Source organism: Podarcis melisellensis, assembly GCF_964234715.1.
Source record: "Podarcis melisellensis genome assembly, chromosome: W".
NCBI lineage: Eukaryota > Metazoa > Chordata > Lepidosauria > Squamata > Lacertidae > Podarcis > Podarcis melisellensis.
In genome coordinates this window covers 32,642,297-32,658,846 of record NC_138535.1, presented here as the reverse complement: position 1 = coordinate 32,658,846, position 16,550 = coordinate 32,642,297, and the positions used below count along the sequence as shown (strand labels likewise).

At 50.8% G+C, this 16,550-nt stretch overlaps 1 protein-coding gene across 1 annotated transcript in view; it reads left to right on the top strand.

Moving 5' to 3' along the window:
• Positions 1–6,637: 6,637 nt before the first annotated feature.
• The window catches only part of LOC309361246 (inositol polyphosphate 5-phosphatase OCRL-like), a gene marked incomplete at both ends in the record, with an annotated part of 38,549 nt that continues 28,636 nt past the window's right edge, over positions 6,638–16,550 (top strand). Inside the window, 5 exon segments of the mRNA XM_081896160.1 lie at positions 6,638–6,670; positions 9,852–9,930; positions 9,933–9,969; positions 10,052–10,089; positions 10,092–10,246. Coding sequence (XP_081752286.1) covers positions 6,638–6,670; positions 9,852–9,930; positions 9,933–9,969; positions 10,052–10,089; positions 10,092–10,246 — 342 coding nt within the window.

Here is a 16,550-nt window from a genome sequence, read left to right as displayed (position 1 = left end):
CTGTACCTGAAGAAGAAAGCGAACACAGACCAGGAGGCAGGGACTTCTATGGGAAGCGAGGCCTTCATGCGGGAAGCCTTGACTCCTCACGTGCTCCCCAGGATCAGCTTCGACCCCACCACCCAGTCTTCTGCTGGTGTCACTCTTCCACCTGGCCCAGAACAGGAGGCGCCTTCCCAACATGCAGAATGCCTTGCACGTGATCGATGGGCCTGTGCTCACTGTGACATAGGCAGGGTCGGATTTATGTATAGGCTAAGTAGGCAGAAGCCATGGGCCTCTAGATCTAGGGGGCCTCGCTAGCCTGCCTCCTCCCCAGCGCCGCAGACAGTCTTCCCTCTCCCCAAATTGCAAACCCAAGACTTCATGCAGGGCATTTCTCCCCCATTTCAATGACATTTTGCTTCAAAAGGAAAGGTGGACTTGGAGAAGGCAAGCAAAATGCGAGGGAGATAGTGAAAGATACAGGAAATTGAATGCAGATTTCCAAAAAATAGCAAGGAGAGACAGGAGGGCCTTCTTAAACGAGAAATGCAAAGAAATAGAGGAAAACAACAGAATGGGAAGAACCAGAGATCTGTTCAAGAAAACTGGAGCTATGAAAGGAACATTTCATACAAAGAGTACCATAATAAAGGACAAAGGTGGAAAGACCCGCACAGAAGCAGAAGACGTCAAGAAGAGGTGGCAAGAATACACAGAGGAATTATACCAGAAAGATATGGATGTCTCATACACCCCAGGTAGTGTGGTTGCTGACCTTGAGCCTGACATCCTGGAGAGCAAAGTCAAATGGGCCTTAGAAAGCACTGCTAATAACAAGGCCAGTGGAAGTGATGATATTCCAGCTGAACTATTAAATTTTGTTAAAGATGATGCTGTTAAGGTGCTACACGCAATATGCCAGCAAGTTTGGAAAACTCAGCAGTGGCCAGAGGATTGGAGAAGACCAGTCTACCTCCTTTAGAGGAAAAGGCCTTGAGGGGAGGACCTCTTGCCTCCACAATCCTTCCTAAACATGCATAAGCTGAGAGGCAATTGTCCGGCAAATGTGGTGCTGTGGGGAGGCAGGAACATTTTCCTGCAGTTAAGTATTTTCTAAGTTCCTTTCCCGAAACTTCCCCAAACGGTTCTGAAGCCTGTTACAGGAAAGTCCGAGGGCTCTCTTGGACAAATGAAGACAGCGACCAGAGCAATTCAGAGCAAAACAGCAGCCAGTAGGCTCGGTCTTTATTCAAGAAAAGACTGTCGCGACAGGACTCCCACCGCCCACGAGGTGAAGCAAGATGGAAGCCCCGAACAAAGGGAGACCCTAACTTTTATTAGTTGCTAATCCCCTATGCTACACCCCCAGAATTACATCACATTTACATCATGATTACATTAATATTAGGAGGAGTCGAGGAGGGGCTACACAGGTAATCTGAGTGACCTGACACCTGGTCGGAGCCTCCTCTCCCCTCCCCATATGAGTTATTTACAAGAACAAAAGAGAAGGGCGAAGTTTCCTGCCCCCTGAGGGGAATCCGGTCAGAGTCCTTTTGTGCGAGTCCGCATGAGTGTGGTGTGAGTGTGGTGCTTGTGCGTTACACGTGTTAATGGAGGGGGGGGTGATTTCCGGCGACAGTTCCCCCCTTCGGAGATAAGATTGCGAAGGTAGGACAACCGCGCAATCCTTCTCTCCGCACAATCAATAAAAGTCTGACATGTCATACCTAGAATCCAGATTTTGGAAGTTCTTCAAGGGTCCCATTTCGATGGGGGTCGACTGGGTTCCTGGTGCTGGCGGTCTATAGGTGGTAGTTGATCGCGGGCAAAGAGTCGGAAGGCAAGAGCCGCAAGTTTGACAGCACATCGGGAAACAGTGGATCGCACAGCAGAAGACAGCAATGCAGATGGTTACAGTGACGAGGATCAGAAGTCCGTTCCCTAAGAGCTGCTTTATCCAGCCAGACCCTGGCAGCCAGGTATCAGACAATCCTTCATGTTGTATGTCTTTAAGCTCATCCGTTCGTTTATGGATGTTGTTAAGGTGTCCAGTAATATTAAGGGTTTGATCGGACACGTGGGTGCAGCACTCGGTTACGACAAGGGCACAAGCGCCTCCTGTCGTGGCGAGAACGTAGTCCAAAGCAAGGCGGTTCTGAATCGCAGTCTGCCTGACTTCTGTTAATTCCGTCAGGATAGATTGGGTAGCGGCATTGGACTCCTCCATGAAGTTTAACAGGATATCCGTTAACTTAAGGATATCGACGTGGTTGGAGCCGGCTCCATACGCGGGGAAGAGAGCCCGGCCATAAGTCTCACTATTGGCTGCAACGTCAGAGAGTTGTGATAAGTCCTTTGCCCTCTTATTGCGTCTCCTTCCGGGGGGTAGATCTTGTGTGACCCGAACTCCAGGTAAAATTAGTCCAAGATAACAAGTGCCACGGGAGTGGGGGCTGGCCCATACGTAGCCGCGGTGGCCACAAACCCAGAACAACCCTTGTAGGCATGAGTCTATGCGGCCCGTGAGGAAGGTACGGAAGAAACACTGGGAGACTGGGGAGGGGCTCCAGGAGTCAGGTAAGGTCATAACGCGTTTCCATGCAGACATTAAGCTGGGGTGGATAGAGGGATTGCCCTGGTGCCATAGGGTAATCCTGCCGTTTAAAGCAATGTCAACGGTGTACTTACAGGTGCTCTCGCCGATGACTTTGTCGTTCCCGCTGAACTTCCGGCAAAGGTCACCTGTTGTGGGTCCAGTTAGGTAGATGTACTGGTGGGTCAAGTTCACGGCAGTCAGGTTCCAGGACTGCACGTCAGCGGAGAGATGTTGTTGCAGGGTGAGAGGCACTCCAAGAAATGGTATGCCACTGTGGAGGTGTGCGGGAGCATTGGCACAGATCCAGCACTCATTGGTTGTTGTCTGTTTTGCAATTTGAGAGATCAGTTTTACGTAGGTGTTGGAATGCCAAGTGGACAAAAAGTCATTATTGTTGGGGTTTTCGGATATTGACAGTTCCCCCCTTTGTTGAGGTGCGGTACCGGCGGGGTGAAGGGGATCTTGGCGGAGGAGGTAGGTGAGGTTTGTGGTGAGATCTCCACACCTTTGGGGTCCGGTAGTGTCCCATTCCGCTGGAGGTGTAACGGAGTGATGCCAGCCTTCAAGGTACGCTTTCCCGTCCCAACCGGAGGCGAGTCCGATGTCCCAGACGCAGCAGTACCTTCGGAGGCAAACTCCCTGTAGGATGGTTTGGCGGGGAGTGGAATCCACTCGTTGGCAGTAAAATCCATGAATTAGGTGGTCTGTGGGGTGATTTCGGTCAGTATAAACTGACTCACCGCCACCATTGTCCAGAAGTGTCCAGTTCAGAGTTTGTTTAGGTGTACCACCAGAAAAGAGTACGTAAGAACCATTGAGGCAGTGGGCTCGGTTCCAAGGGCCATCTCTGGTGAGGATGAGTTTGCCCAGTGGGATGTAAGAGGGCGGGCGAATAAAAAGTTCCCAAGTTTGGTGAATAGCGAGGATCGGTAGTATGGAATGTCGAAGGAGAACGCGGGTTTCGGGTAAGCAGAAATCAAAATCTCCTAGGCGGTCTGGTGTCCCTCTTTTTACCATATCAACGATTCCAAAGTCCAGATATTTGTATTCCATTTGTAATCCAGGGCATGAGGCGTGTGTGGTTATGGTGTGTTGAGAAAGGGCAGAGGTAATAGAAAGGACGAGCAGGGTGGGTATGGTGGTTGTCATTGTGAATAGCGGGTGTTGTCAGGCTGCGGAGCTGTCAAACAGAGCTGTCAAACTGCAGAGCTGTCAAATGGAGCTGTCAAATGCGGAGCTGTCAAGCGGAGCTGTCAAATGGAGCTGTCAAATGCGGAGCTGTCAAACGGGGCTGTCAAATGCGGAGCTGTCAAGCGGAGCTGTCAAATGGAGCTGTCAAATGCGGAGCTGTCAAATGAAGGTGTCAAACGGGGGCGTGTGTTTTACGGAGTTTGAGGCGAATTGGGGGTTGGTCGTCCTGGTCGGCTGCTGTGATTATTTCAGAGGTCCAATGGGCTGGTGTATGTGGTTGGTCAGGTCCGGTCTGTTGGGCCCGGTTCGTGCCCCGATCTGGTCCGGTCTGTTGGGCCCGATTCGTGCCCCGATCTGGTCCGGTCTGTTGGGCTGGGTGTGATGCAGCGGGTGTGATGCAACCAGGCTGTCTTTTCTGCTACCTTAACAGAAGTTGGAGTGGTTAAAAGTACTTGGTAGGGGCCCTCCCAAGTGGGCTGCAAGGGTACCTTATGGTAAGTTTTCACTAGTATCCAATCCCCTGGTTGTTACGGGTGAATGTTTTCGTCAAGGGGAATATTTTGGCTGGAGGCAGCGTATCTGTGTAGAAGAATGAGTTGTTTCTGGAGTTGTATTACATATTTAGTTAACTCTGCCTCTCCCACTTCTAGCTCTGATGTAGGAAATTGGGTATTATACACTGGGGAGGGTCTTCCGAATAGTAATTCATAGGGAGATAGTTTGAGGTTTCCACGAGGACATGCTCTTAAGTTATGCAGGACTAATGGAATGGCATTAACCCATTTGATACCAGAGTCTTTGCAAAGTTTTCCTAGCTGCGATTTAAGCTGTTGATTCATTCTTTCGACCTGCCCGGAGGAAGGTGGATGATATGGGGTATGTAACTTCCATTTAACTCCAAGGGCGTTGGCAACCTGTTGGATTATATCTGATGTGAAGTGGGAGCCCTTGTCGCTGTCTATGTGTCGGGGAACTCCGAAGCGGGGTATGATTTCTTGTAATAGGATCTTTGCAACAATGTGGGCAGTTGCTCTGCGGGTAGGGAAGCATTCCACCCACCCGGTCAACTGGTCGATGATTACCAGAGCATGTTTGTAGCCTAGGCAGGGGGGTAGGTCTATGAAATCTACCTGAAGACTTTCAAATGGGACAAAAGCCCATGGTCTGGCCCCTGGTGGGCATCTGGCGGTATGTTTTGGATTAAAGCTCTGGCAAGTATGGCAATTCTTTACGGCAGCTTTAGTGGCGAGAGTAAGACCTGGGGCATACCAGCAGCGTTGCATTGTGTCTATAAGCTTGTCTCTGCCCCAGTGGGTACATTGGTGTAGGATTCTCAGGTGTTTGGGTACCCATAGTCTGGGCATTATGAGCCTTTTGTCCGGAAAATACCAAACGTCATTCTCTAAGTGGGCCCCTTGTTCCTTCCATCTTTTAATCTCCTCTGAAGAAGAAGAAGAAGAGTTTGGATTTGATATCCCGCCTTTCACTCCCCTTCAGGAGTCTCAAAGCGGCTAACATTCTCCTTTCCCTTCCTCCCCCACAACAAACACTCTGTGAGGTGAGTGGGGCTGAGAGACTTCACAGAAGTGTGACTGGCCCAAGGTCACCCAGCAGCTGCATGTGGAGGAGCGGAGCCGCGAACCCGGTTCCCCAGATTAGGAGACTACCGCTCTTAACCACTACGTCTGATAAAACTTGTGGTCCCTGGAACTCATTGTCTGCGGAGAGGGGCTGAAGGGCTGCCTCCTGTGCTGCGCTGTCAGCCCGTCGGTTCCCTCTGGAGACTGGGTCCCTGCCTTTTGTATGTGCTTTGCAATGTACTACTGCAATAGCTTCAGTAAGGTGTATTGAGTTCATGAGGCGCTGTACTAGGGAAGCGTGTGCAATTTGAGTACCTGCTGCAGTCAAGAAACCTCTCTGTAACCAGATTGCCCTGTAGCATGCACCAACCCGAAACAATACTTCGAATCTGTGTAGATAGTGATCCTTTGTCCTGCTCCTAATTCACAAGCTCTGATCAGGGCGATAAGTTCGGCCGCTTGTGCGCTGTATTTTGCATGGACAGGTCGTGCCTCTAAGGTCTCGCTATCAGTGACTATGGCGTATCCACTTTTCCGTTCCCCTCCTACAACTTTGGAGCTCCCGTCAGTGTACACGATGAGATCGGGCTCAGTTAAAGGGAGGTAATCGAAATCTTCCCGTGGTTTTTCTACATGGCGGACTATTTGAGAACAGTCGTGATGTGGGGTGCCGTCGTCAGGAAGGGGCAGAAGGGTCGCGGGGTTGAGTGAATTTACTCTTTTTATGGTGACGTTTGATGGACTGAGAAGGATGGCCTCGTATCTATTCAGTCTCTGTATAATGAAGCGTTGGCAGCCTTGTAGGCTAAGAAGGGTGGCCACAGCATGGGGAACGTTTACAGTTAATTCATGTCCCAAAACAGTTTCTTGAGCCTTTTCTAAGAGTAGTGCTGCTGCTGCCACCGCCCTAAGGCACCCCACATTCCCCAATACAGTAGTGTCTAGCTGGAGACTATAGTAAGCGACGGGTCTGTTCTTTCCTTGAAAAGGTTGGGTAAGGACTCCAGAGGCTACTCCCTTGTTTTCGTGGACAAACAAGGAGAAAGGTAATCTGTAGTCAGGAAGTCCGAGAGCAGGCGAAGACCTCAGCTCCCGTTTGATTGATTCAAAGGCTTCGAGCGCCTCCACGGTCCATTGCAATTGGTCTGAGGCACTATCATGTGTCATTGCAGTAAGTGGGTGGGTGAACTCTCCGTAGCGGGGAATCCATGCTCGGCAAAATCCACTCATCCCAATGAAGCCCCTGAGCTGCCTTTTTGTTTTAGGTAGGGGTAGTTTCGTTATGGCCTCGATCCTATCGGTGGTGAGGGCACGGGTACCCACCCCAAGAATGTGACCAAGATATTTAACCTCCTTCTGGCAGTATTGAATCTTTTTGGGGGATACTTTGTGACCTTTATGCGCCAATATCGTCAGGAGAGCTATAGTATCTGATTTGCAGGATTCCAAATCCCGCCCACAAAGTAAAATGTCATCTACGTAAAGCCTGAGAGCAGAGCCTCCTGGAAGGTTTACATCTACAAGGTCTTGGTGTAATATGGAGGAGAAAATTGCTGGTGACTCCACATATCCTTGGGGTAATCGGGTCCAAGTTAATTGGCCAGTTTGCCAGGTGAAAGCGAAGAGAAATTGGCTTTCTGGGTCCACGGGGATGCTAAAGAAGGCGGAACACAGGTCTATGACGGAGTAAACTACAGTTCCCTCCGGGATGGTACTCAAAAGGTGGTGTGGGTTAGCGTGTCTGGGGATAACGAAGGAATTTACCAATCGAAGGTCTTGCACCAAGCGCCATTTGACAGGGTTGGTATTAGGCTTTTTGACTGGAAGGAGGGGGGTATTACACGGTGAGGCGCAGGGAACTAGAACTCCCATCTTCAGGAATTCGTCAATCATTGGAGTGAGTCCCTTAATTGCTTCGGGAGGTAGGGGATATTGTTTGGTACAGGGGAATGGTAGGTCTTTCCTATAATTGACTTTTACTGGTGTTGCAGATTTTAAAAGTCCAACCGAAGTTGACTCGGTTCCCCATAGCCAGGAGGGAACACTATTTAGAAGTTCAGGAGGAAGGTCAATGGGTTTGTTATTAGCTTCTTGAAGAACTCCTTGGAAGTTGAAAATGGAGTCGTTAGGCATATGCAAATAAATTCCTTCTTGACCGCATTGAATGGTAGCGTTAAGTTTGCAGAGCAGATCCCTCCCCAGGAGGTTAACTGGACTTGAAGTTAGAAGAAAGGTATGTTTAACTGATAGAGGTCCAACAGAGACTTTTGCAGGTTTGGAGAGGGGGCAGTTGCGGGGGATCCCATCAAGTCCCATCACGGTTTTGGTCTCCTCCCCCGGGGTCAAATGGCTATTGGTAAGTGTTGAGTAGGTGGCTCCAGTGTCTAGGAGACAGTCGTAAGACTGACCATCAATTTGCATAGTACATATGGGGTCTGAGGAAGACAGTTGTAAGACTGGGCAGAGAAAAGGGAAAGAGGCGGGATCTGCTTCTAATTGTCAATGTTCTTGGTACTCCTCCATCACCATTTCATGAGTTGGGTTCGCGGGACGGTTACCGTGTCTAAAGGGATTGGTGGCGTCGCGAGGTTGGTTCCGAGGCCGTGATTGTGAGGGTGCTGAGTAGGATTGTGTTTGGGCTAGGTGTCGGTTCGGTTCGTGTGGAGAGGAAGGCTCCCTAGGTTTGGGATAGGTGGTTTCCCTGTACTCTGACCTGTATGGCTTCGGATTTCTATATTCCGCTCTTCTGGCTCCTGTCAGAAGGGGGCAGTATCTTTTTATATGCCCTACTTCATCACAGTGGAAGCAGACACGGTCATCCGGTGATTCTGGTCTTCCTGGCTTAAATTTTTCTTTGGGTGTAGGAACCCCGGCTGCATAGGCTAACACCCGGGGAGAGTCGGGTTTTAGATCCTTCTTCTTCCGTTCATCTCTGGAGTTAAAGACAGACTTTGCGATGGAAAGGATTTCGTTTATGGTTTTTCCATCGTACCCAAGGTGAGAGTTTAATGCCTTCCGGATGTCAGCAGTGGCCTGATCTTTGAAGAATCCTTTGACTATCACCTCATGCTGTGGGCTTTCTGGATCTATTCCACCCCAGGTCTTAATAGCAGAGACTAGTCTCGAGTAGTAGTCGGAAGGATGTTCATCAGGTCCTTGAAGGACGGCTTGGACTTTGGTCCAATTTACGGTTCGCTGTCCTGCAGCTTTAATACCATCTAGGATGGCCTTTTTAAAAAATTTTAAACCCCACACTCCCTGGTCGGTGTTATAGTCCCAGTCAGGATCGTTAATTAATGTCTGAGCCCAGTGGCGCCCGATCCCCTCTATCTCCCCTCTCACCTTTGCAGGAGAACCAAGTGTCCCTGAGCACGGTCGCCAAAACTGTTACAGGAAAGTCCGAGGGCTGTCTTGGACAAATGAAGACACCGACCAGAGCAATTCAGAGCAAAACAGCAGCCAGTAGGCTCGGTCTTTATTCAAGAAAAGACCGTCGCGACAGGACTCCCACCGCCCACGAGGTGAAGCAAGATGGAAGCCCCGAACAAAGGGAGACCCTAACTTTTATTAGTTGCTAATCCCCTATGCTACACCCCCAGAATTACATCACATTTACATCATGATTACATTAATATTAGGAGGAGTCGAGGAGGGGCTACACAGGTAATCTGAGTGACCTGACACCTGGTCGGCGCCTCCTCTCCCCTCCCCATATGAGTTATTTACAAGAACAAAAGAGAAGGGCGAAGTTTCCTGCCCCCTGAGGGGAATCCGGTCAGAGTCCTTTTGTGCGAGTCCGCATGGAATACACTAAAGGGTGCAGTTTATTGTGTCCTTGATAGCCTTCTGTCTGAGCCCATCATGATGGCTATCAAGGTAGTCACGTCCGCTGAGAAGGGCCGCTGACTACGTGACCGCTCGGTCAAGGGATTATGGCTGCCCCGCATCAGGTCACCCCCCTTTGATAGTCCTTGTAATATGTAGCAAAATAAAAGTGGTCCGGTGAAAATCCGATGTACGGCTGATTTTTGGTGAATTTATACAGAATATTGTCCTTGAAGTTCAAAGTACTTTCGCCTTTCGGAAGTTACTTGCTACATTTTGATTACATCAGTCACGGTCAATTAAACTCGGAAACATTGTATTGAGAGCTGTCAAAAGGTGAGGAAAAGGCGCTTGCAGCCTGCAGTACCAGTGTGGCCGCCGCAAGGGGCGCTGTTCGGCAATGTTGATTGGCTGAGGCGGCCGCCGTTTGACCTAAAGTTCAGGCGGCCAGTCTACTCACAATAAAGATAGGGCGATGCGGAGCGCTATAGAGAAGAGCTGTCAGACTAGCGCTTCCTTATTTACGGAAGGCTGTTAAGAGATGGCCCTCTAAAGGGACATCTCTAGGGTCAGGGAGGGGAGATGCGTGCATGTGTGAGTGTGGTGCTTGTGCGTTACACGTGTTAATGGAGGGGGGGGTGATTTCCGGCGACAAGCCTCTCTAACCTCAGAAGTTTTTTCCTCTCTCGGGAATTCTGGGATTCGAGGATAACTTCATGGAGAAGGAAAGAAACCTGCAGAATCAGCAAATGGGGAGCCTCCACCCCCACTGCTGCCACCAAGCAGGCTGTAAGTTGCCTTAGAGGTGTACTGTGCCCTCCCGCCTCCTTGCTTTGAAGGACTACTTGAGTTGTGTTCTCATCTCCCTGAGGCGTATCCGTGACAAGGAGAGCATGAGCAAGAAGCAACCCCAATGACCCACACTATGCGCCAGCTCTTTGTGCCTTCCACACATCCGCAGTCCGGACAGAGAGAGGGACTCATCCAGCACGTCCTCGCCAAGAGAGAGAAGGAATATGTCAACACCCAGAATTTCAGCTCAGATCATGCCAAAGTGCAAAGACCAGTGGAACCACCACAGCATAAGAGGCCTGAGAGAGGCTTCTGGGACACGGCTGCTGCTGCTGCTGCTTGCGTGAGTGTTGGGAGGACCGCTCCCTCTCCTGCCAACTCCATCCGGCCTAGGGGGCGGGGCCTGCACTACCACTACAGTTTAGAGCAGCTACCGGCAGCAATGGACACAATGGTTTTAAATGTTTTAATCGCTTTTAATTTGCAGCACTTTAAATGGTGGTTGTTTTTTTTTATAATATTATATTATTTCATTACTTTATTTTTGCTTGGGGTGGGATAAGCATTTAGTCGGGGCTATTGTTTCTTGCTTTGTTTTGTTTTGTTCTGTTCTGTTTTGTTTTATTATTATTATTATTCTGTTAAATTATTATATAGTTTGTATTTTGCCTTTTAAGGGGAAGGGTCATGGCTGCCTGGGAGTGGGCCTCAGCCAATAGATTGGGTGGGGCAGGTTCCACAGGGGGAGATGTATTGGGACACCCGATCTCAGTGATCACGGGCAGGAGGAGGAGTTATGCTAAGACCAGACCATGTCATTACCGAGGAGGCAGGTTTAGTCGTTGTTTGAGGACTATCCCTGCCTCCAGGTCTGGTCCTGACCGGAAGGATACAGTAATCAGCAAGGGAAACCCACATGACCTGAAAGTGTTGCTGTGCAATGCCAGGTCAATGATGAATAAAACCACTGCCATCCACGACCTGATTGTGGATGGAGGATTTGATCTGGCATGTGTGACAGAGACCTGGTTGGATGAAGCAGATGGGCCTGTCCTTGCCGCTGCTTGCCCACCAGGTTTCTCTTACACACAGCAATCCAGGTCATGTGGGCGGGGAGGGGGGGTTGCAGTGATTTTTAGGAAGTCATTAGTCTGCACCAGGCGTCCTATTGGGAAGACCCAGTTTTCTGAGTGCATGTTCTGGAAGTTGGGCAATAGGGGCAGTACAGGATTCCTACTGGTGTACCGACCTCCCCGCTGCACCAAGGATTCCCTGCCCGAGCTGCTTCAGGTCGTGGCGGATATGCTCCTGGAGACACCTAGCTTGGTTGTCCTGGGGGATTTTAACATCCATGCCGACACGACCTTACAAGGGGCCGCTCGGGACTTCGTGGAAAGCATGGCCTCCATGGGGCTGTCCCTGAATAAGTCTGGCCCAACTCATAGCCACGGACATGCCTTAGACTTGGTGTTTACCTCTACGGATGTTGGTGATCTGACATTAACTAAAAGCGAAACAAAAGAAGTGCCATGGTCAGATCACTTCCTGGTGCAACTGGACTTCTCCGCAACCCTTCCCCTACGCAGGGAGGTGGGACCGATTCGGATGGTCCGCCCCCGCCACTTAAGGGATCCAATTGGCTTCCAGAGAGTGGTAGGGGATGCTTTATCCCAAGTTGATGGCCTTTCAGCTGATTCCCTGGTGGCACGCTGGAATGCGGAGTTAACCAGGGCTATTGACTGTCTGGCTCCGAAGCGCCCTCTCTGATTGCATGGAGCCCGGACAGCCCCGTGGTTTTCCCCAGAGCTGAGGGTGATGAAACAATCGTTGAGACGGCTAGAGCGCCGGTGGCGGAAAACTCATTCTGAATCAGACCGGACACGGGTTAGAGCTCAACGTCGAGCCTACCAAGTGGCAATGGCGACGGCGAAGAGGGCCTTTTTCGCCGCCTCCATTGCATCTGCAGAAAACAGCAGCAGGAGACTTTTTCAGGTGGTTCGCAATCTATCAGAACCACCTGTACCACCGGGGCCTGGTAGGGACCCCAAGATCTCCTGCAATGCTTTTGCAAATTTTTTGCAGATAAAATCGCTCAGATTCAGAAGGAGCTAGACTCCACCGTGGGAGCAGGGCCAGGGCGGGAGAGTGCTAGAGTTCTGTCTGGTCCTGTTACATGGGATCAATTCCAGTCTGTTACCTCCGAGGATGTGGACAGGCTGCTTGGACGAGTGAAACCGACCACCTGTCTCCCTGATCCTTGCCCATCCTGGCTGATAAAAGCGAGCCGGGAAGGGCTGGGCGATGGGCTCTGCGGGGTGGTGAATGCTTCCCTCTGTGAGGGAGCCTTCCCAGACCCGCTGAAAGAGGCGGTCATTAAACCGCTTCTTAAAAAAACATCTTTAGACCCGGCCAATTTGGCCAACTATCGCCCAGTCTCAAATCTGCCATTCTTGGGCAAGGTGATTGAGCGGGTGGTTGCTGAACAACTCCAAGCACGCCTGGAGGAAACGGACCATTTGGATCCCTTCCAATCGGGATTCAGGCCTCACCATGGGACTGAAACTGCCTTGGTCGCGCTGGTTGATGATCTCCGGCGGGCTAGGGACAAAGGTGAGAGCTGTTTCCTAGTTCTGCTGGATCTCTCAGCGGCCTTTGACACCATCGACCATAACATCCTTCTGGACCGTCTAGAGGGGCTGGGAGCTGGGGGCACTGTCATACAGTGGTTCCGCTCCTTCCTCCTGGGCCGTGTTCAGAAAGTGGTGGTGGGGGATGAGTGTTCAGACCCCTGGGCTCTCACTTGTGGGGTGCCTCAGGGTTCTGTCCTCTCCCCCATGCTTTTTAATATTTATATGAAGCCTCTGGGAGAGATCATCAGGGGGTTTGGACTGGGTGTTCATCAGTATGCAGATGACACCCAGCTCTACCTCTCCTTTAAATCAGAACCAGTGAAGGCGGTGAAGGTCCTGTGTGAGTGCCTGGAGGCGGTTGGAGGTTGGATGGCGGCTAACAGATTGAGGTTGAATCCTGACAAGACAGAAGTACTGTTTTTGGGGGACAGGAGGCGGGCAGGTGTGGAGGATTCCCTGGTCCTGAATGGGGTAACTGTGCCCCTGAAGGACCAGGTGCGCAGCCTGGGAGTCATTTTGGACTCACAGCTGTCCATGGAGGCGCAGATTAACTCTGTGTCCAGGGCAGCTGTCTACCAGCTCCAACTGGTACGCAGGCTAAGACCCTACCTCCCCGCGGACTGTCTCGCCAGAGTGGTGCATGCTCTAGTTATCTCACGCTTGGACTACTGCAACGCGCTCTACGTGGGGCTACCTTTGAATGTGACCCGGAAACTGCAATTAATCCAGAATGCGGCAGCTAGACTGGTGACTGGGAGTGGCCACCGGGACCACATAACACCGGTTCTGAGAGATCTGCATTGGCTCCCAGTACGTTTCCGAGCACGATTCAAAGTGTTGGTGCTGACCTTTAAAGCCCTAAACGGCCTCGGTCCTGTATACCTGAAGGAGCGTCTCCACCCCCATCGTTCAGCCCGGACACTGAGATCCAGCGCCGAGGGCCTTCTGGCGGTTCCCTCATTGCGAGAAGTGAGGCTACAGGGAACCAGACAGAGGGCCTTCTCGGTAATGGCGCCCGCCCTGTGGAACGCCCTCCCATCAGATGTCAAAGAGATAAAGAATTACCTGATGTTCAGAAGACATCTTAAGGCAGCCCTGTTCAGGGAAGTTTTTAATATGTAATGCTGTACTGTTTTTAACACTGATTGGGAGCCGCCCAGAGTGGCTGGGGAAACTCAGCCAGATGGGCGGGGTATAAATAATAAATTATTATTATTATTATTATTATTATTATTATTATTATTATTATTATTATAACCTGTATCAGAGTTGGGGCTGGAGAAAGCGACATCTACATGACAGCTTTATTGTTGGGTGCCAGGCAAAGTCTGTCCTGTTCACTCAGGCCACATGGGTGGGTAATTGAAAGTATTAGTTGTGGTGGGCAATTTCCCTTGGTGCCACATACTGAACCGTGGCTTCATATTATGAGCAGGACGGCAGCCTCTCCTCCAGGTTTGCACACCTCTCCCCCACCCCAAGCCTATTGGGAAGCTTCCACTTGGATTTTAAATTAACCACAGTTTGGTGTGTCCAGATCCTAAGGTGGTTCATTTGACCAGCTTTGTAAACCCACGATTGGAAATGGGCTTGTTTCAATGAGCCATGGTTCAAATGAAGCGGTTTGTGCAGCTTCAGACATTGTGACAAGATGCAGTTAATCCAAAACTGAAGCAAAACCTTTGGAACTCCTCCTAAAAGCTGTGCTGGAGGAAAGGGAGGTGTGACACCCCCCCCAACACTTGGTGTGGGTCATCCTTATAATGCTAAGCTTACTACTTCAAACAAAGTTTTTGAGTTTTTGCTTTGGTTATTTCCTCGTACTGTTAGTAGTAAGGTAAAGTTAAAGGGACCCCTGACCATTAGGTCCAGTCGTGACCGACTCTGGGGTTGCGGCGCTCATCTCGCTTTACTGGCCGAGGGAGCTGGTGTGCAGCTTCCGGGTCATGTGGCCAGCAGGACTAAGCCGCTTCTGGTGAACCAGAGCAGCACACAGAAATGCCGTTTACCTTCCCGCCGGAGCGGCACCTATTGATCTACTTGCACTTGGACGTGCTTTTGAACTGCTAGGTTGGCAGGAGCAGGGACCGAGCAACGGGAGCTCACCCCGTCACGGAGATTCGAACCGCCGGCCTTCTGATCTGCAAGTGCTAGGTGTGAGTGTTCAGAACTTAAATGGTTAAGTTGTTCTGAGTGTGCATCACATTCCGACGTCAGACGTAAGCCGGGAGGAGACAGAAGCTTTTAGAAGCTAAGAAGGAGGAGTTTTTCCCTGTACTTTCAGTTCTCTCTGTGTATCTGAGAGAGAAAGACGTGCCTTTGGATATGGCCGCAAGCAGTGATGGTTTCTGTTGATGAAATGTTTCAATAAAGAGCTGTAAATAGACGGAGCTGTCTGTGTATGCTTGCCTGAAGGAAGAAAGACTGCTTTACATCGCTGTGTTCTACTCTGCCAAGCCGTGACCTGAAGGGAGCAACAGTGGCGCAGCTTTGAAGAAGTGTGCCGGACCCGTTATAAACTGCTGATTGACGATCATAAAGTAATCAGGTGTCACGGCAGATCGATTTCCAAGAGGTTATGGAAGGTCAGCCAACGCTCGTAAAGCAGTCGGTGTGAGCTCCAGGAATGTCTTTGAAGTCAGCGTTCTGAGGCTGAGGAGCTGAACGGGAGCTGACTGGATGCCGGAGAGCAGATGAGTATTTGCCTGCTTCAGAGGCAAGGAGCTGCTGATACAGAGAGCTGGCTGAAGCTAAAAGCAGCTGAGAGCTGGAAGCTGAGAAGCAGCTGGAAGAATCGTTACTCCAAGCAAGGGAGAGCCGGAGGAGCTGGTACTGAGCACTGAGCACTGAGTGAGTACAGCTTAATGGGCACCTTGGGAGAACGGGAGAAGATGGCCAAAAGCCAGGATATACCGTTGGAGCCTCTAACTCTAAAGAGTTGGGCAATATGGAGCAGAAGAATAAGGGGATGGTTCTTGGTCAAAGGGCTTTGGGAAGCAAACCAGTGGGAGCCAAAAGAATCACCCCTTAGCTGGCCAGCAGCTGGAACAGGCGTTGCAAGCTGTGGGGCTGTGTGGGCTGAAGATAGCCAGCAGAGAATACAACTTGAGCTGGATATGCTCAGAGCATGCGTTGATGAATCGCTGAAGCCTCATCTTGAGGGCGTTGAATCGGCCCATGCCGCCTGGCAGGCGCTGAGGAGTGTGTGTGAAAGCTCAGCAGGAGCCAGGCCAGAGAGGGCTGGAGGAAGCCCAGGAGAGGCTGAAGGATGCCCAGAAAGCCCAATGGGGGCTGGGACAGTATTGGGGAGCTGTTGTAATGCTTCTACACGTCTGTGTGATGGACTGGATCCTGGGGAGGCTGGACTGGCAGGCCCTGTGCCCGATGGATTGGCCTCTAGGAGCGCTAGTGAGCAGATCGGGGGGGCGAAGAGTTCCAAAGGCAAGTTTAAAGGACTTTTCACTTGTGCTGAAGCGAAGAGCAGCTTCAGGGGGGGCCAGGCTGGTGGGAGGCGCCGTTCCAGAAGGAGGAAGGCCAGGCCAGCTGGCAGGAGCCCCGGGCAGTGTTTTTCCACAGGAGTTCAACATCTGCGTGGCAGTTGCCCCCACCGGAGCACAGAGCCGAGGCAGGATGTTGTCAAGGACACTTCTCATGGGAACCAGACGGGTTTCCATGGCAACAGGCCTGGTAAGGCAGGCAAGCGTGCAGGTGGCCAGGGGAAGCAGCAGGAAGAGTCTTATCAAGTTTCTGCAAGCATGGCATTGTTCGAAGACGGCCGAGTGGAAAATTTCGAGCTCAGCCTTGTTATTGACTCTGCAGCTAACCGCAACATGGTTCCAGAGACCCCTGCAGTCGAGATGTGGAATTGCACGGCAGTTTCAAAGGGACAGACTGTAAAGTTCGCAAATGGACAGAGATCCAAAATTGATAAGTGTACTAATGTATATC